The sequence below is a fragment of the Sylvia atricapilla genome, chromosome 19 (assembly GCF_009819655.1).
Source record: "Sylvia atricapilla isolate bSylAtr1 chromosome 19, bSylAtr1.pri, whole genome shotgun sequence".
Classification (NCBI taxonomy): domain Eukaryota; kingdom Metazoa; phylum Chordata; class Aves; order Passeriformes; family Sylviidae; genus Sylvia; species Sylvia atricapilla.
Window position 1 is genome coordinate 9,944,577 of NC_089158.1, and position 19,717 is coordinate 9,964,293.

General features: G+C 52.8%; 2 protein-coding genes across 9 annotated transcripts in view; one reads left to right on the top strand and one right to left on the bottom strand.

Moving 5' to 3' along the window:
- The window catches only part of CRB2 (crumbs cell polarity complex component 2), a 44,805-nt gene extending 32,758 nt beyond the window's left edge, over window positions 1-12,047 (top strand). The window contains exons 7-13 of the mRNA XM_066332961.1: window positions 4,041-4,979; window positions 5,739-6,295; window positions 7,118-7,283; window positions 7,699-8,566; window positions 9,363-9,479; window positions 9,904-10,030; window positions 11,790-12,047. Coding sequence (XP_066189058.1) covers window positions 4,041-4,979; window positions 5,739-6,295; window positions 7,118-7,283; window positions 7,699-8,566; window positions 9,363-9,479; window positions 9,904-10,030; window positions 11,790-12,017 — 3,002 coding nt within the window. The 3' untranslated portion in view covers window positions 12,018-12,047. The remainder of the gene's footprint in view (window positions 1-4,040; window positions 4,980-5,738; window positions 6,296-7,117; window positions 7,284-7,698; window positions 8,567-9,362; window positions 9,480-9,903; window positions 10,031-11,789) is intronic.
- Window positions 12,048-16,221: 4,174 nt separating this feature from the next.
- The window catches only part of DENND1A (DENN domain containing 1A), a 151,704-nt gene continuing 148,208 nt past the window's right edge, over window positions 16,222-19,717 (bottom strand). For all 8 annotated transcript variants that reach the window (XM_066332968.1, XM_066332964.1, XM_066332967.1 and 5 more), the window contains one exon: window positions 16,222-19,013. In XM_066332968.1, coding sequence (XP_066189065.1) covers window positions 17,751-19,013 — 1,263 coding nt within the window. In that variant the 3' untranslated portion in view covers window positions 16,222-17,750. The remainder of the gene's footprint in view (window positions 19,014-19,717) is intronic.

Here is a 19,717-nt window from a genome sequence, read left to right on the forward strand (position 1 = left end):
TGCTTTAGGTATTGCACAAGGGTGAAAATGCAGCTTTTTGGCTTAGCCTATAAAAAGAACATTTTGGCCTTACTCGGGGAATTTGGCAGATTCACCTGGAAGGCAGCAAGGGCAGGAGATTGTGTCTTGGCTTTGCCCCGCCGGGCTGAGGCCGTGGGCACCGCAGGCCCTGGGAGGCAGGGAGCAGGAATATGCTGGGAGCACACATTCCTGGTGTCAGCACGGACAGGGGCCAGCTGGGAGGGTCAGAGCCGGGCTGGATTAGACCTGGCGCAGGGCAGGGCTCCGCTCCCCCGGCTCTTTGCTGCAATCCCTTCTCGTGGGGCTGGCACCAGCCAGCGCTGCACACCCTGCCCCGCAGCCCGGCCTTTTTGGGCATCCCTCCCCCCTTCAGCCCCGGTTGTTTTCCCTTTACTGTCACCAATGTCCACAAGGAGTCGGCCATGAAATCTGTGCTGATTGGAGTGATCCTGAAGGGAGTTTTTCTGCTAGCAGGTAATGAGATGTGTACAGTGCTTGCAGTGTGTCCTGTGTGTGTGCCTGCCCAGGGCAGGGGGCTGGCTGTGTGATGAGTGGTGGCTGGAGGCACGAGGAGGAACCAGAATTGATTAGAAAGGAAGGATGTTTTTATTTTGCAGACACCTAAAGTTTTGTTTTGGAAACTTTAAGGCGAGCAATTTCCTTGTTTGACGGGTCTGGCTGCCAGGTCCACAGTCCTGTGCTGCAGCTCTGCCTTGCAGTGTCAGAGCCGGGTGTTCCAGGGCACAGGGGCTGTGCCCAGGTGAGCTCTGGAGACACACAGGTGCCCCCCGGCTCCTTCTGGGAAACATTCTGTTTGCTTTTCCCGGATGGTTTAGCAGTTTCCATTTTGCCTTTATGGATGGAAAGGTGCCTTGTTGAGGAGTAGCTCCCGTGGCTGTGGGTCAGGACAGACCCTGAGTTGGTCAGTGCCTTCCCCAGCTGCCCCGTCCCTCAGCGCGGTGGGAGGGCAGCAGAGCCGGGGTTGCCATGGAAATGGCAGTAATTGTGCAAATACGATTGTGTCGGGGTCCCTTTGTTGCGGCTAATTCTCTGCCTACCCCCTCTCCCTCCCCTCCTTTTTCCTTTTGATAATCATAATACAGTCCCTAATTAGGATGCAGCAGGGAAAGGTCGTTAGGAATTCAGCTGCCTTACGGAGAGGGCAAGGCGGTGCTGGCCGGGCAGCCCTGCTGAACTGCCGTGTTTCAAGGAATAGACCTTGTCCTTCAAGGGGTTTTGATATCTGACAGCTAAATTAGAATATTTCACTTCATTTGTGCTTATTCTTTTAACATTTTATGTATCTGTTGAAGTATCTGATTCTTACGCTGTATACGATGAATCTTTGCTTATTAATAGCAGCCAGTAAATCACTCCCTCCATTCAGGCCGTGGTGAGCTGTGTGGATTTAATCACACTTGCATTTACAAACCAGGACCGTTCCCACCACAGCGGTAACACTCTGAACGTGGGGAAGGATTTGTATTTGAATATTTGAATATACTGGAGGCTGTGAAAGCTCAGCCACTTCTGAGTGTTTGTGACCCAGCCCCTGTGGGTTGGTGGCCTGGGACTGTTACCTCAGACACTGCTGAATTAAGGGAATGTTTGAAATCCTTGACTCCAGATAGCAGCCTCCTAGATACCACTTTCAGATAACAAGTTCCACTGCTTTGCTATTGTTAGTCTTTAACTAGATAAGGAGCTCATTAAACGTTTGAAAGTCTCCTAATGGTGTAATGAATCAGATTGGTTGCTTTTACTATTGATGGCTCAAATAAAAGTAAACATTTCAGCTATGAAATTTAGAGGGAACAGAGGACACTACTATTTGTTTACAAGGAGAATAACTTGGTTTTGTTACTTGGTTTTGTCGAACAGAGTCATGTCTCCCAATTTTTTTTAAAATAAACCTGAAAAGGGACACCTATGCTGCTCTTAGAAAAACCAATTAGCGTTGAACAACTACTTAATATCTACTTCCCAGTGGGTCTGCAAAGACACAACTGTCCATGTCTTGGAGGAGATTGGAATAACAGATATCCAGGATCTGTACCTTTGGAAGCTGTAGTGATGTAGCTCCAGATAACTGCTTAGTAAGTCTCCCAGGAAAAACATTCCCATTAGCCAGATTCTTAGAACTCTTGTGCAATCTCCTTTTCACCCATTTCAAACAAATCATCTAAGAAATCAAACCAGCTGCATCCCTGGTGTTTAATGAGCCACCAGCCCGGGGCTGTGCACCCACCCTGGGGACAAATGTCCCAGCTGGTGTGAGGCACTGGGGGTCTGCGGGGCAGGAGCAGCCCGGGCAGGAGAGAGAGCTGAGACCTGCTCAGGCTGGGAATGTGGAACGGGAAAATGGGCCTCTCTCCTCCCAGCCTTCTCAGAAATGCAAAAATTCACGGCATCTCTCCTTTTGTTATCCAAACCAATGTTATCTCCCCCTCATTGCCTTGGTAAATATCAGCAGCTCTGATCTGAAACAGCAGCATCTCGAGGGTTTGGGACTAAACCAAACCTGTCCTTCCTTATTCAACAGCCTCTCCCCTTAAATCTGACTGCAGACTTGCCTGCTGCAGCTCGGAGAAACCCCACTCCACAGTTATACTGCTCTGCTGATTTTTGACCAGCCGCGATTGAAGTCTTCTCCTAAACTGGGATTCTCCAGGCCCAGTGATATCCCTTACACTGCTTATTCCAACACATTTCCTTCATAGCTTTGTGCTGCAATCTTAATTCTGTCCCTGTAAGAGGAAAAGGGCTGTGCTGAGGTGGTGAAGATACTGTTACTTACCGAACAGCCCTGGCACATCTGGAAAGTGCAGAATTAGAGCCTTGCATTTCTCTTTCAGTGCTTCCCAAAGCTCTGTCCATACATTGTCATAATTGGACATTTTGGAGCTAGAAGCTGGTGCTCATCCCTCTGCAGAGCTCAGGGAACAAACCATCACTGCAAATATTCAAGAACCTGTACCTTTGCTAAGTTTTTATTTATAATCACGCATCAAGTCCAGCTCCAGTGCTCCTAATGCCCCATCTCCCCTCATCTCTGTGCCCCAGGCAGCTCTCTAATCTCTTTGACATGCACATTCTGTCTAGTGGCTTTTCTTTACAAATGTCCTTTGTGTTTTGATTCCCCTCCTTTGTGTGTGAATTCCTTCTTTTTCTTCCTGCTGCCCTCGTTGTGCTTGCTGGCTGGATCGGGTGTAATGCTATTAGATTGGGATAATCCATGCTTGGTTTATCTGTGGGACTGTCTCTGAAGATTAGTGAAAACCAATGTTATAGGCTAGATAAAGTGAACTGGTTCAGGGCTCTTCTGTCAGTCTGGGGATGCTCAGGAAAATGACAGCAGATTTTCATTAGCCAGATTTGGTAATTTACTTGAGCCCCTTTGGGATCCATGTGCCACCAGGAGACACAACTGCAGTGCAGGACCTCACCCAGTTCATTTCTGCAGGACTGGGCAGAACTGAAATCAGCTTAGTGCCAGCATGGCAGAGTGCCTCTGGGGCATGTTGTGTTTGTTGTTGGGTAGTGAATTGGGTGTTGTGAGTTTTACAACTGGTGGGTCGTCTCGTCTTGGAATTTGAATTTTTTTAACTGAGGATTTCCAGTAACTTCACATTTTACTGCTCTCTGCAACACTGGTGCCTGGAACACGCTCCAGTCAGAGCTATAGACCTACCTGGTCTTCCAATGTACCAAATCTATTAAGCCAAAAGCATAAATTCCTTGTCCGTGCTGTTTTGGTCCTTCCATACCTTCTGCAGGTTGACAGCCTGTGGGGTTTGAGCTTGGGACAGCAGCTGGTGGGGGGATTTGGGCTGACAGGCCAAAGCTCTGTAAGCAGCCCCTGGGAGGACACAGGAGTTTGGGTTTCTTGCTCTTGCACCATCAGCAGGACCCTCTTGTGAGTGAGGGTGGGTCCTGGAGAGAACTGGGGAGGCTGTGCCTGCCAGGCTCTGGGAGTCCCAGTCCCACAGTGAGATCCCACCTCTAAATCTCTTTCACAGGTGTGGAATGTGCTGTTAACATCAACGAGTGTGAGGAGGCTCCCTGCAAGAATGGAGCTGTCTGTGAGGATGGCATTGCCGACTATTCCTGCCACTGTGTCCCCGGCCAGGACGGCACTGTGTGGGGAGGGAAGAACTGCTCTGTCCAGCTCACTGGCTGCCAGACACACGACTGCCAAAACGAGGCCTTGTGCATCCCAACCTACCAGGCTGAGAGCCACGGCCACCTGTGCCAGTGCCAGCCTGGTTTCTATGATGCCACGTGCTCGACCCCGACAACGTTTTCCTTTGCTTCCAGAGGGTATCTCCTCATGGAGCTGCCCGAGCACAGTGAGAGCGGGAGGGACACAGGAGGAGCCAACGTGTCCCTCCGCTTCCGCACCACCCTGCCCAGCGCTGTCCTGTTTTACCGAGGCCACGAGGCCGAGTACCTGCTCCTGGAGCTCTGGGATGGCATCCTGCACGCAGAGCTGAGGAGGGAGGGTGCTGCCTACCCGCTGCTCCTAAAGGGGCTCAGAGTGGACGACGGCCAGTGGCATAAAGTGGAAGTTGTCGTGCACAGCACGGTGCAGCTGAAGCTCTGGCACGGCTCCTGCGAGGCCGGGGTCTGCCTGCAGAGCTCTCCCGTCCCTCCGGGCACTGCTTTGACCCCACCAGCCTTCCTGAAGCTGTATATTGGAGGCACCGAGGATCCAATGGCCAACAGCACGCGGAGCCAGCAGGGCTTTGTGGGCTGCCTGCAGGACGTGCAGGTGGACGGTGGGGCCGTGCTGCCGGAGCACCTGGCGCTGGGGCAGGCGTCCCCGGTGAGGCCGGGCTGTGACCGCACCGAGTGGTGCCTCTCCCAGCCCTGCTCCCACGGGGGGCTCTGTGTGGACCTCTGGGCCACCTTCAGGTGTGACTGTGCCAGGCCCTACGGGGGCCCAGCCTGCTCCTACGGTAAGTGCCAGCTCCACAGGTACTGCAGAAGCTTGGCTCTCAGCTCTGGAAACCGGACTTTCTCTTTAACCAGGGGGGGGGGAATAAAGCAAAAGCCTCTGTGAATAAAATTCCCATTGATCCCTTTCCTGTCGTTTGCTCCTGCAGGAGTGACTGTCAGTTTTGTGGTGCAGGTTATTCCTGGTACAGGCTCTGACTTCACCTTTGTAACAGATCTGTGTGAATGCAGGGGAGCAGGGAAGTGTTTTACTGTGAAAAGTTGATCTTGAGCTTCTGAGTTGAGAATGAATAGAAATGTATTACTTTATAGATAAATTATAGAGTGCTAAAGGAAGCTCTTTGACAATTTTGAGTTAAAATCAGACCTATCTGCATATTTTGCTCCTGCAAGGCTTGTGTTAGTATTGGGGGTTTTTTTTCAACTCTTCTGAGCCCTAAATATGGCATGTACTGCTGTTACCAAATCTACAAATTTTAAAATCAACTCTGTATCTCAGAAGTCCTTGAGTAAATCTGCTCAGGACTGGCAAGGGCTCTGCTAGACTTGTATTTCATTCTCATGCTACTTGGATGCTTGAATTTGTGCCCTCCAGAGGAGGCAAGGACACATTCACCTACCTCTTAGTGCCACAGACCTGTGGGGAGGAGCACTGGTACTCTGGCATGTGTGGAAAATGTTGAGAAGAAACTTTTGCCCCATTCCTAAGGAGCTGCATCCCCTTTATCTGTGAGCTGAAGCCCGTTTCTTTTCTCTTCCAGAGCACCCAGCAGCAACCTTTGGCCTAGAGAATTCCACCAGCTTTGCCTCTTTCACCCTTTCTGAGAGCCTTGGTGCAGACTTCAACCTCTCGTTCTTCGTGCGGAGCCGGAAGGCCGATGGCTTGTTACTGCAGCTGTGCAATGGGACAGGGCCCTGCCTCACCCTGTACCTGAGGGACGGCCAGCTGAGCATAGGGACCTCACCTGCCCACACCGTCACCCTGCCGGGCAGCCTGGTGGACGGGAGAAGACATCTGGTGGCCCTGTCTTTCCAGGGAGGCTCTGTGGGTGCTCTGCAGTCAGACACCCTCGTGGAGCTGGGGCAGCTGCCAGCACAAGCCCTGGGAGCTGGCTCTGAGCTGTTCATTGGGGGACACCCCAACCCCGGCAGTGCTCAGCTCTGGGGGGGCTACTTCAAGGGCTGTCTGCAGGACATCCAGCTCAACAGCCACCAGATACAGTTCTTCCAGGTGGAGAACAACAGTTTACCAGAGGAACTCAACAGGACTCAAACTGGAAATCTTGTGAATGGCTGCATCTCTGATGACACCTGCAGGGTAAGTGCTGTGTCTTGTCTGTCCCTGTGTGTGCAGGGGTTTGTTGTAGTTCTGATTTACACAAAAGCCTGACTGTTGCTGACACCAGAAAGAGAAGTGGTTTTTTTGTTGTATTGAAGAACAGCGGTTCTCTGCTCCCACCTCACTCAATAGGCTACATATGATTTAAACACTGAGTTTTCTCAAGTTCCCCTGTAGTTTTTGTGGTCTTAGAACTTGGCCATTGGCTTTTGTGCTGCCCACCTCCACTTTGCTGAGCCCACGTAGGTTCCAGACTCCCCTCTCTAACCTGTAACCCCACCAGCCCCTCCCCTCATCCTGTTCCAGCTGCACAACAGCCTCTTCCCCAGGAATCTGCCACAACACAAGCTGAAGGAGCTGCCTCCATGTGCCCTTGGATCAGAGCCTGGCTCTTCTCAGCGCCACACCCAGTGATGGGGAGGCCACAGTCCCTAATCTTGCTCTGAAGTATTGTCACACCTGTGCTGTTAGGGGTGTCCTTCTGGTGACAGAACTTTGTGAGCTTCTAGGGAGCATCACAGTTTGTTTCTTCTGTTCCTCACCTGTGGTTTTGTGCCTCGTTCTTTTCCAAATTGCTGGAGTTCCTGTTGGTCAGTTCTGTGCACAGGGGGGAGCAGGGGAGCAGGAATTTCTTGTACAGTGACCCTTGTGCTTCCCTCACTGCTCTTGAGTCCCTGTTTCATTTCCCTCTCTTGATTCAAATGCTGCTTGTGCTCATCTTCATCGTCACAACTCTACCAAACTCTCTTAGACCTCAAGATGAATTACCCTGCCCCTAAATTCCCCTGTTTTGTTTTTCAGTCTGAGCCATGTCAGAATGGTGGCAGATGCATTGTCACTTGGAATGATTTCCATTGCAGCTGTCCAGCAAATTTCACCGGGAAATTTTGTGAAGAGAAAGTCTGGTGTGAAAGTGACCCATGTCCTGAAGCCACCACCTGCATAGACGTTGTGGCAGGATATGTGTGTAAGTTCTGTTCTGCTGCTTGTGTGTGGGTAAAATCCCCCCATTCCCTGTCTATAATCAATATTCCCACAACAGTTTGTGCTGTTGGAACAAAGCAAACACATGCTGCAAGAAGGACACGGAGTGGTGCCCAGGCACACAGCTGCAGGCAGCACGGGCTCCCTGGGCTTGCCCCGGGTGTGACAGAGCACAGCTGAGGAGTAAAAATTGCTGCCTAAGAGCTGGATATTATTACAGGAGGTGCACTTGTAAACAGGAAGAGCTTTAAGGCTGCCAGCAGCTCGCCTGTAATCCTGCTCACACTAAGCTTAGGGCTTCTTAGGGAGAGAACCTGCCCGGGGTGTGGCATTGGTCTGGCTCAAACAGGACACCAACTGTCTCTGAAATCCCTCGTGCTCTCCCCCTTTATTTATAGGTCTGGCTAATGCGACATTTAATGGTTACGCTGCCATTGAATTTACCACCAACACATCAGTGAGCAGAACTCTGAGCAGCCTCCACGTGGACTTCAGAACCAGAGACGAAGATGCTGTTTTGCTCCGGGCTGTGGAAGAGGTGGACTCCCTGCAGGTGGCCATTCAGAATTCCTCCCTGCTGGTTGACATCAGGAGTGGGAACAGCATCGAGGCTGTGCGGTTCCTGAGCCCGCAGGCGGTGGCGGACGGGGCCTGGCACAGCGTGTCCGTGTCCATGGAGGAGCCGGCCGCGCCCTCCTCGCGGTGGCAGCTGCGGCTGGACGGCTCAGAGAACGTCACCCTGCAGGGCAGCGCCGGCAGCCTGGACTTCCTCAAGAGCAGCACGCCGCTGCTCGTGGCCGAGAACTTCACCGGCTGCCTGGGCCGGGTGCACATCGGGGGGATCTTCCTGCCCTTCCCGGCCGCGCGGCCGTACCCACAGCCCGAGCAGTTCCGGCGGGCCGGGCCGGGCGCCGTCCGGCTGGGCTGCTCCGGGGCCGACGTGTGCGCCTCCAGCCCCTGCCTCAACGCCGGCACCTGCCAGGACCTGTTCAACTCCTTCCGCTGCGCCTGCAGCGCGGGCTGGGCCGGGCAGCGCTGCGAGGCCGACGTCGACGACTGCCAGCCCAGCCCCTGCGTGCACGGCGACTGCGTGGACGCCGTGGCAGACTTCCAGTGCGAGTGCTTCCGCGGCTTCATCGGCAAGAGGTGCGACATCAACGTGGACGACTGCGTGCGGCACCAGTGCCTGAACGGAGCCACCTGCGTCGATGGCGTTTATGGGTACTCCTGCAAGTGCCCCCCGCAGTACTCCGGGCCCCGCTGCGAGTAAGTGCCGGCACAGCGGCCTCCAGATCAGCTGGGCTTTACTGTGGGGTGCTTTGGGAAAGTTTTCATGGCAAGCATCTCGTAGCTAAAGAACCTAAATTCTGCTGTGACTTGGAAGGTGCTGTCCAGGTCCAAACCCTGACAGGAGCTCAGCCTCCTACAGGATAAGGATCCTTCCTTTTGATGTGGGTTATCCTTGTGTTCCATTTCAGAGCTGTTTAAAGGGCACACACTCTGGCCTGTTGTCATTTCCCTCTAGCACTCCCCAGGAAGTCCATCTCCTCTCTGACTTGATTCCTCTCTGCCATATTCCTATGTTGATTTAAAATGAAGCCTCTTGTGTCAGTTCAAATGGAACATTTGACTCCTCAAGTGGAGTTAAATACTGACATGGCTGTGTTTCAGTTATCTGATCTATCCAGGATGATTTTCCCTGTTGATCCTGCTGTATTCTGGTGCAGTTTCCTGGTACTGGCATTATCCTTCCTGGGGCCTTGCTGTTCTGTTCCAGCACTGCCCTGTCCTGCCCTATATTTTCATTGCAAGAACAGGCCTGTCTGAGAGAAGTCTGAGTACTGATAAGCTCCTGTCTGTTCCTCAAGCTTGATCCAAGAATACTCTGATGTTACAGATGATTTCTGAGACTATTCCCTTTTTCACTTGTGTCAAACTCCTTCCTAGAAATACTAATGACTGTGTTTATTACTCTTGCCAGCCCCGTTCCCCCTGAGCCCCAGAACACTCTGCCCTTCCCCAAAACCTGAGTGCTCTAAAGGCTGTCCCTCGCTCTCCCCAGGTGGCCGTTCCCCCCTCAGCAGTGTGGCAAGAACTTCACCTGCCTGAACGGCGGCAGGTGCATCACCGAGAGCTGGGGAGCCAACTGCTCCTGCAGGCCTGGCTTCACTGGGAGGAAGTAAGTGCTGCTTTGGGACCCAGGGCTGATCTCTGTGGGTGGCAGAGCAGGTCACTGTCTCACCCTCCTCCATGTCCTTGTGCCAGTCACACAGCTGCTCCTGATGGGGACACGAGCTGCTGCTTGGAGCAGAGGGAGGCTTCACACCACCCAGCTGCCAACACCAGTTTTGCAGCAAGAACTGCTTCCAAGTTTTTTCAAGCACACTGCCTGTGCTGGAGACCTGTGCTGGCCTCAGTCCCATAGAAACCACAGCAGGAGGGTTGGTGTGAACAGGGGAGAATTTCATATTGTTTGACTCCAGAAAAAGCACCTAGAGAAAGCTGCAATGGGCGCTTTTCAAACCAAAGAGGCTTTTTTAGACTGGATGATCTTGTGTTCTATGGCACATGTATGACAACTCTAATCCACTCTTCCTTCCCAGCTGTCAAATCAACATCAACGAGTGTGAGCCGAACCCGTGCCAGAACGGGGGCACGTGCCAGGACTCGGAGAACAGATACGAGTGTGTGTGCAGCGCCAGCTTCACCGGCGAGCGCTGCGACATCAACGTAAGCTCTGCCCGGCTCTCCTGCTCCTGGCCTGCCTACGGCGCCGCTGGGGAGGGCTGCATGCTCTGTGTCTCTGCAGTGCTGCTGCTTATTGGGCTTCAGCATATAAACTGCAGGAAATGCTCCTCAGTATCTGCATGTGCTGCCGTACGGCCTTTGGGCTGTCTCTGCACATTTCCATAGATTTCACAACTCTTTAGACTGTAATCCAGCTCCTGCAGTTGACCCAGGTTCCTGGAGAGTGGAATTTCCTTTGGTGTTTTATCTTGGATAAGAGTTACTAAACACCTTCCCTCTCCAAAACTCATCTCACTAGAAATGGATGTCTGGAGAAGGGCATTTGGATAAGGCCAGGCCAGGAGTGGTTCAGCTGAGTGCTGTCCCTGAGCTGCTGCTGCCCCGGCCCAGCTGAGCTGTCCCCGTGTGCAGGGTCCAGGTGTTCAGGGTGGGGCTGGGACACTTCCTGGGGGCAGGTGGGATCCCTACCTCTGCTTTCTCTGGGAAGCTGTTGCATGGGCAGGCAGCTGGCTGGGTAACCTGGGAATGTACTAACCCACCCTGCATGGAAAGGGCTGTGTGCCAGGCGGGGTTTGCTGCTGTTGCTGTTACCCAGGGCTCTAATGCACGTGCCAAGGTCACCCTGACGTTTCCAGTTTGCATGCACAGACTCCTGCAGGCTTCTCTATCTCCTCTGTCCGGGACACTTCTTGTGGGTTCCTTGTGTTCATTTTCATCACCCTCCCCTTGCTTTTCTCCACCCTTTCCTCCCCCCGTTGGGCAGGGAGGGGCTGGGGATGGTGCTGGGTGCCACCAGGGACAGCTGGGCTCAGCTGGGCTCCCTCTGCTCCCCCCTCCCTCAGCAGCAGCCCCAGGGGCTGGGCCCTGGTGGGGCTGGACTAACCCGCATGGCCCGGGACTAACCCCACACAGTGCTCAGGGACTCCTCCTGGACCTCAGGCAGCTGCAGAGGGGCTTCACATCCCCTGGGAATGCTCCTTCTTCGCTCTGTGACAGGAGCACACTCTGAATGGCATCCAAAAGCTGTAAATAATACAGCTTGAATTATTTTAGCTTTAGCTGCAAGGTGGCCGACACCATTGTTAGCAATAAGAAATATCTTATTTTTAAGCTTATTGTAATTTTAAAGCTTTGTTTCATGATAGAAAAATCCAGAGTTGTTTTAGTTATCTTGTTGTCTTCCATGCCATCCTTGATTCCACCAGAATCTAGGGAATTCTCATTTCTCTCCTCAGTACTTGGGCTTTTTATCATCTCTATTTCCCATCCATGCCCTGACCTCTTCAACATCTTCCTCTTCCTACTGCAAGTTCTGCAATTCTGTTTCACAGCTTAACAGCTTAATCAGTTCTCTGCTTTGCCATTACAGGCATCACTCAACTTTTTTTTAGTATCATTCTCCTGATTGGGGAATTCTTTTTGAGTTACTGAAAATTCACATTACTTTGCATTAACTTTAAAGGGGGTTTTTTTGTTGTTTTGGGGATTTTTTAACATTAGTCACAACTCTGCCAGTGCCACCTGTGTAATTTTAGTCTGATATTGATAAGAAGGCACCTTTAAAGACTCCCACTGTAGATGCTAAGTAAACTGGCATTTACATCTTAAGGAGTTGTCTTGCTGGGAAAAAGTGCTTTTTTTGTTTTTCTAAAAACCTTTTTCCCTCTGACCATTTTGGTCAGTTATTGCAGTTACTGTAACCACTGGAGTTTCACTGTTTCTCCATTAATTTCTTTTACAGAAAGGGACTCCAGGTGCTCTCTTCCCCTCCCCACTAATTGAAGTAGCTGTCCCCGTAGCCTGCGGCTCTGTGCTGCTGCTCAGTATTGGGCTGATATTCCTGGTTCTCACGGCACGGAAGCGGCGGCAGTCCGAGGGGACCTACAGCCCGAGCCAGCAGGAGGTGGCCGGGGCTCGGCTGGAGATGGACAGTGTCCTAAAGGTGCCGCCCGAGGAGCGCCTGATCTAGGCCGTGCCCTGGAGCTCCTCCAGCGCTGGCAGCAGCAGCTCCAGCCCAGCCCAGCTCCCCTCAGCCTGCCCGCGGAGACGAGGACACCCCGGCCGGGCCGTGCTGGGAGCGCTGCCCCGGGCAGGGCCTGCTGCACTCCGGCCTCCAGGGGAGCCTCTGCCCTCCCTCCTGCCCGCCCTGGACTCGGCAGCGGCACCAGGGGCACATTCAGTCTGCTTTCCAAGGCAGGGTAACCTGAGGCACCTGTGCAGGCTCAGCCCCTCAGCAGCTGGGGAAGGTCATGGCTGGTTTGTATATTCTGCTCTGGTTGTGTCAACAGGTGAAAAACATCCAAACTCAGCTCAGGTGTGTGAGGTTTGCCGAGTCTTCAACAGCAACAGCAGCTGTGACCTCCCTGTGGCAGCCCTGTGTTACAGGGAATTGTCAGGAATGACCAAAATCCTTGTATAAATTATGATGATGTGGTGCTGTTAGACATTCCCATGGGTACCGTGCAGGGGCAGGCAGGACTCTGGGCCAGTGCTGGAGCTGCCAGTGCTGGACTTTGGGTGTGCATGGAGGGGAGAAGGGCGCAGGAGAAGGGTCACCAGCCCCTGTGCATTCCCCGGGCTCCTGCCCTGCACCGCTGTCAGCACAGCACAGCTGAGGGGGGCCCCGGGGGCTCAGGGGTGTGAAATGCCGCCGGAAGCTCTGAGTAACTCCGTGTTCTACCACAGCAGCGAGTGTGGGCGCACCTCAGCCACTCGTCCGTGGTGGGAGCAGTCGGGGCCGCGGGCGCTGCCCTGCTCCTGGCAGTGGCTGTGGCCACGGCCATTGCCATGAAGAGGAGGAGAGCGACTCAGGGGACGTACAGCCCGAGCCGGCAGGAGAAGGACGGGGCCCGCGTGGAGATGTGGAACGTGATCAAGATGCCCCCGACGGAGCGGCTGATCTGAGGCCGGGCGGGTCAGCTCTGCACGGCTGAGCCGGGGAGCCTGAGCTGCTGCTGCCACTGCCGCTGCTCCAGCAGCTGCTCACTGCACCTCGTCACTGCACCTCGTCACACCCAGCACCGCCAGCTGGGGAGCAAAGGCCCCACTGCTGAGGGCCAGGGGACCAGGGCATGGAGTGGCGGCTGTGGCACAGGGGACACGGAACAGGATGGGGCTGTGTCACACCCGGAGCCGCCTGGGCCCTGCTCCTGCAGGCAACAGAAAAGCCGCCCTGAGGCAGGTCAGTGAATGGGAATTAACCCACTGTATTCAGAAATCACGTGAAAAATGAGGCTTTTTCAAAAAGACACGTGCCTGCGGCTCCTCGGCAAGGCTAAGGCAGGTGAGTGAGTGCTGGGAAATCCTTCCAGAGCTGCTGCTGCCCTTCCAGCCGGGCCAGAGTGGCATGGCAGGACGTGCCAATGTGCTGGCCGTGGCTGTTGGAGCTTTCCCTGAGACCAGCCCAAACCACAGGAACATTTTAAGTGCCTTTCTGATCCTGAGGTGCCGGTCACAGTTTAACCTTTGTGCAAGGAGGGTGTTTCCATGCTGTTTGATCCAGCTCTGCCATCCCCCGGGCAGGGGCCTGGAGCTGACCACGGAACTGACCCTTGTGAGAGCCAGGGGCTGAGCAGCAGGTGGTACTTGTGGGCTGAGGAGGGAGAAAGGAAGTTCTTCAAGTGACCTCCCTGGACTGAAAGCTTTGGGCTTGTTGGTACAGAAGAGTGGAATTCAGTTTACCAATCCTTGAACCCAAACCAGGGTTGGTGTAAGCGACACAGCATCTGCTTTCCACTGCACTAAAAAGGGGTTTGAGTTTGTGGCTTCACTTCTGTGTTACTGTTTTAGCTGTTGAATGTACTATTTCTTCTTTAGCATAATGTGGCAAAGCTGTGGAAGGAAATGCAGCACAGCAGACAGGTAAGGTCTAAAGGCATTAGTGTTTCAGGATAATCACTACAGCTCTCAATGAGGAATATTTTAGAACAGTGTCTGCTTTTAAATCTCCAAAATACTATTAAAAATCAGGGTGGGAACCTACCTGCTGTAGCTCATTCCCACAAGAAAATGCTGTTTATTCTGGTCTGCTTTTTGGATTTTTTTTCCTACTTGTAGCTGTAAATGTTTCTGTAATTCCAAGCAAAGGGAGGGGCTTGGAACTACTGCTCACGTGTCCATTAAGGAACCAGTGTGTCTGTGTAAGAACAGGTCTCTGCAACAGGCAGCTGTTGACAGAAGAATGGAAATCCCAGAAAATAGTAAAAACAAAGGAGTGGGAGACAGTATTTTGTGTGTAAGCTGACTTGCCCTGCAGCAGTGGAGAAGAGTGGAAGGTGTGAGGGCAGCTGGCCGCCTGGGAGGCAGCTGGAGCTGGCAGTGACAGAGAGGCCCTGGCTGCAGCTGGGAGCCTGTGGCTGCTTCCCTCTGGCTCTCAGCAGTGACTGCTGGCACTGCTCCTGCACTGGTGTGCTGCGGGCGTTTTCAGCTGCTCTTTGGGGAGGTCAGCACACCCTGGGAACAGAGCCAGTGGCTCTGTGGGGCTCGGGGGGCAGGTGACCGGGGTGTTCCTGGGGCTCTGTGCACAGGAGGCTGCAGGGCTGTGCCAGGACAGTGGGGCTGAGGGGCTGCTGGGCACAGCACAGACTCCTCCTGGCCCGAGGGAAGGGCAGGGGGGCTCCTGGCATAGCCCTGGGGGCTCAGGTCTCTGCCACCTCCACCCCAGGCCTGGTCCTGCCACTCCACTTTTGGTGTTTACACTGCACAGAAAGGAGGCAGCAGCAGGATGTAGAAGAGCCCCTGTTCCCAGAGCTCCTGCACTCCCCTGGCAGGTACCAATCCCTGGAGCCCTGGCAGGTCCGGCCGTGCCCCGGCAGCAGCTCCTCAGGGCTGCGTTCCAAGCACCCAAAGCCAGTATTAGCAAAGGTGTTAAAATACTCTTGTCAGTGTCTTGAGCATTTCTGCAAAATAATTTATGGAAGGTGGGTTGTTTTTTTTTTTCAATAATGAACTTAACTTTCTTTTGATATTTAATTTTTGAATATATTTTTTCACAAAACTGGACTTGCTGTAGTTAATTATCATGATCCTGATCTCTTTTTTAATTGTAAATTTTGTAATTTGTAAATAATTAGAATGTCCTTCAAAAGAAATTTGCAATAAAACTTGGTTAAAACCAGACCTGTTGTTGAGCCGTGACTGTTTTTCCCTGCAGAGCACCTCGCTGTCTGGATGGCTGCTCCTGGTCTGTGCCACAGCCCCTGAGGGACAGAGCTGCTGCACACCAGGGGCAGGAGCTGGGGAAACTCTGCTCTCTGTTCAGCTCTGAGCTGCATTTTACCATTAATCCCGGCTTTATGGGCAATAAAGAGATTGGAATGTGGGGAAAAGGGACTCTGTGAACTGGAAGCCTCCACCCAGAGTGAACAAGATACAGAACTGACTTCACCTGGGCAGCAGCAGATGCACCACAAACTTGGAAGAGGTTTTTCTTGTTTGTTTAAGATTAACTCATTTCTCCTGGCAGGAAGCAGCTGTAAATAAGCAAAGTGGTACCAAACACAGGGCAAGTACAGGAACATGGACAAAGCCAAGTATAAAGTCACTGCTGAGGAAGACCAGGAACACTTTTGATACTGGATTAATAAAAACATCCAAATTCCTTCCAACACTGAACCAGAGCTGGTTCACACAAGTAAACTGTTTTCACCTGGCACTATCAGGAATGAATCATGTTAGGTATTCCTGAGTTAAAATAAGACAGAAAAATCCCTAAATGTTGTCTTAGAGATAGTTCAATTCCTACGTTACAAGAAACCCCTAAGAAAGTCACCTGTTTGCAAATCCTGCTCCAGAAGTGAGGAAAGTCACACACTCCTTGTCCTCCTGGCTCTCAGAGGTGCTAAATAAAGTGGAGAGTGAACAAATGGGTGTTAATACTCTTCAGTGCCCCAAAACTGACTTAGCAGATGATCCACTATGGGCAAAGTAACCAGAGATAGAAATGAACTTCAGTGGGACAGAATTTCCTGAGTGGTTTAAAGCATCTGTGACGGGCTCCTCAGTGTGTGACCACTGTGTGACATTACTGAGTGTAACCAGTTGTCCAGTGCCCATTCACAGCCACCACAATCCAGAAAGTTTTATCATCCAGCTCATAGCAAAGGAGCTCTGAAATACCAGACTGAATTATATATAACATTCTGAACTGTATCAAATGAAATGGAACTGGTATCTTATACTTTAAATATTTTACTATTCAATACTAAACCCATCTGTCTTTCAACACAAAAAGAAAATACAAATCCAAGTGAATGGCCTGTCAGAGGAACAGCACTGTACAGAAACAGAATATTCCTGGAATACTGTCGTCTTCCCCAAACCGGCAGCATTTCAGATATTTTTTCTTTTGTACTGCCCAGACTCGAACACAGAGACAGCCATTCCCATTCCCCAGAGTAAGAAAACTTCCAAGATAACATGAATAAAATAGATACATTGGAAATCAGATAAAGCTTTACAACAATTTCCCCGTATGTCCAAGATGATTTCCTTTATCAAAGGCTCAATGGTGATGCGATTCCCTCTGCGAGAGTGACAGGTTTTACACCAGAGTGTGCCCAGATACAAAACAAACCAAAAAAGCACCACTGAAGTGAAACAGAAATGATCAGAGACAGCAGCTTTCCCGGGGGATGCCGAGGCTGCTGTGAAATGTCCGGAGAACACAGAGGGGCTCAGAAGACCCAGCTGAGTGCCCCCTGTGCTCCACCCGCGGGCCAGGCGGGGCCAGCCCAGGCTCCGGCGGGGCCACCCAGCCCAGATCCCCTCCTGGACACTCTGCCCTCGGCACACCGGCCTCCACCTGCACTCAGGAGCTGGGAACATCCGTACCCCAAGGCTTGTCTCTTTTTCCTTTCTAATCATCAAGTAAGATATTGTTACATTCCATTCATATACTGCAGTTTATAATATTGATAGATAATATTAAGATACACATAAGAACTAGGATACTCTTTATGGCCTCTATTTTCTGATGTATTTAACAAAAACAAAGTCAAAAAAAATGAAAACAATTGCTGGTGTTTCCAGTTTCCCAACAGAGATGGCAGGACCAATCCCTGAGCAGCTGCTCTGTGCTGTGGTTCCCAGGCCTGTGACAATTCTGCCCTGGCTGTTGGTGTTTGGGGTCACAAGTGCCACCAAAGTCCATCTGACAGCACAGCTCTGGGAGTGGCTGGGGTTCAGCCAGCACAAACAGGGACTGATGATCAGTCCAGTGCAGCCCAACAGCCAGGTCTGCTGCGCTTTGCGTGTGGAAACAAAACCTTGTATCTGTGTGTAATGCCAGCAGAACTGAGGCCCATTCCCAGGGGCAGAAATGAACCCCAGCAGAGTGGGCTGTGTCACGCTCCAGGTGTGCCCAGGACTGAAAATACAGGGAAGGGAGGAACTTGTGCATCAGCAGTGCTGCCTGAAAAGCTGTGTGTGGAAATCCCAGTCCAACCCCCCCTCCCCTCAGGCTTTGGTCAGTGCAGGAATCCCAGGGTTTGGTGGCAGGAGTGAGGGAGCAGTGTCAGGGATGGACAGTGGGGGACTCTGACCTGTGGGCAAAAAGCTCTCGTGTTCAGTGGCAGCTCAGCGATGGTCCTGCAGCGGTCCTGCCTCTGCCTTCCTTAAAAGAAATGCTTGGTTTTATGCTGGCTCAAAAAAACCAAAAAATCCCTCTGTCACTTCCAAGAGGACACCAAGGCCATGGGGCACATCACTCAAAGGTTTCCCATCGCTTTCTGAGCTGCTCCACCTTACCTGGTGTGGGTGACACGTCCTGCTTGGTCTTTTTTAACAGATCTTCAAAGGGATCTTTTGTCTCCTCAGCTTTTGAGGACACTAACACTGACTCCAAGGCCTTGGCTGGCCTGGCAGGGAGCAGAGGGGGTTCACTGGCCAGAAGAGCCAGGGCTGGTTTGGGATCTACCTTTGTGCTGGGCTGGCCCGCCTGTAACGTTGGGGGTTTGGAGGGGGCACCCAGACACGGCGGCTGGAGGGAGCCGGTGGGAGAAGGGCTGTGGCTCTGCAGGAGCAAGGAGCCGGCTGCTGGCACAGCTGGAGCCTGGCTGAAGAGGTTTGGCATGGACAGCGTGGCCATGTGAGGTCTCTGTGCCGGGTAGAAGGCGGCGGTGGGGGCGATGAAGCTGGAGCTGTATGCGTGACCCAAGGAGGGGGCGAAGGAGCCCCGGGGCGCTCTGACCAGGGCCACGGGAAGCGCTCCCGGCAGCGTCTGGGCGAAGGGATTGGGCGAGGGCTGCAGGAAAGGGGCCGGGGCCGGGGCGGGGTAGGCCAGGGGCTGGGCGAAGGGCGCAGCCGGAGCAGGCACCAAGTCAGCGGGCAGGGCGCCGAGGGCGGGCGCGGCGCGGCGCGGCCAGCCCGCGGGTCTCAGCGGGTCCAGCAGGCTCAGCAGCAGCTCGCTGTCCTTACCGGCGCCCTCCGCCTGCACCCGCACGGGCTGCAGCAGCTCAGCGCTGCCGCCGGCGCCGCCGGGCAGCGGAGGGGGGCGGCAGGAGGGGCCCACAGACGGCTGCGCCTCGGCCTCTAAGGACGCGCGGCCGGCCCCGAAGGGCTCCGGGAGCAGATCGGACACCAGGGGGCTGCGCCCGTGAGCGGGGAGGATTTCCGCTGAGCCCGCCGCAGCCTGGTGCTTGGAAGCCCGGGGTGCTGGTGGTGGTGGCACAATCCCCAGTTCTGGAGTCTTTCTTCCCTGTGGCCTAGGAATGGTGATGTTCCCTTGAATGGCGGGACTGGAGTCATCCTTTTCGGCAGGAGCCAGACCACTGTCTCTGCTCTGGGGTCTCCTGGTGAGGGGGGGAACGCTACCCAGGGCAGCCAAGGGTCTTTCGGGTGAGCTTTGGGAATATTTGGTGGGAATTGCCATATCATCGTGGCCCATACTCCACAGCTTGTTGTAAGGGTGGGACAGCTTCATGCTTGGCACAATCCTGCTCCTCTCGGACACGCCGAGATCCATTCTCTGCAAGAGAGCAGAACAAACATGAACTCAGTGCTGTTCTCACAACTCAGAGCGGGAAGTGAGCTCAGGCTGCTGTGAGGGAAGAGGATCTGTCCCCAGGCTGACAGCAGTGCAGAGGGACAAAGGCGTGTGGCCAGGAAGGACAGACAGGGACCAGGCAGGACTCTGCAGCTCCAGCTCCAGCTCTGCCTCCACGGGGTTGTTCACTGGGACATTTGAGTATCTGTCACAGCCCAGTGAGGAGCACACACCTGTGGCCAAGGCACAGAGGCTGAGAAGCCTTAATTGCTGCATGGAGTAAGCTGTCAAATGAAATATCTGAATGTAACACTAAAATCAGTATTATTATAAGGTAGAAATGACATTTGCTTCTTTAATGTCAGATGAAGATCTTGGAGTCTGCTTTAGTTTAACACTTTCTGAGCTATGTTCCTTCACAAACAATCCCCTTTCTTCAGAGGGAGATTGTTCAAATGATGCTTAGACCAAAACAGCCAGATTAAAAAAAAAAAAGTTTGGAGGGGACCTGAAAATTACCAACTATTCATTCTCACTGCCGACCATCAACTTCAAAGATAACTGTGTGTGACAGCCCCTGGACAAACAGATTCTGAGGAACAGGGCAAATATCCTCTCCTTCAGAAGCAAAGGCTTCAGAGGAAACAGTTATAACTGAGTCCCATTTAAGCACTTCTTAATTCAGA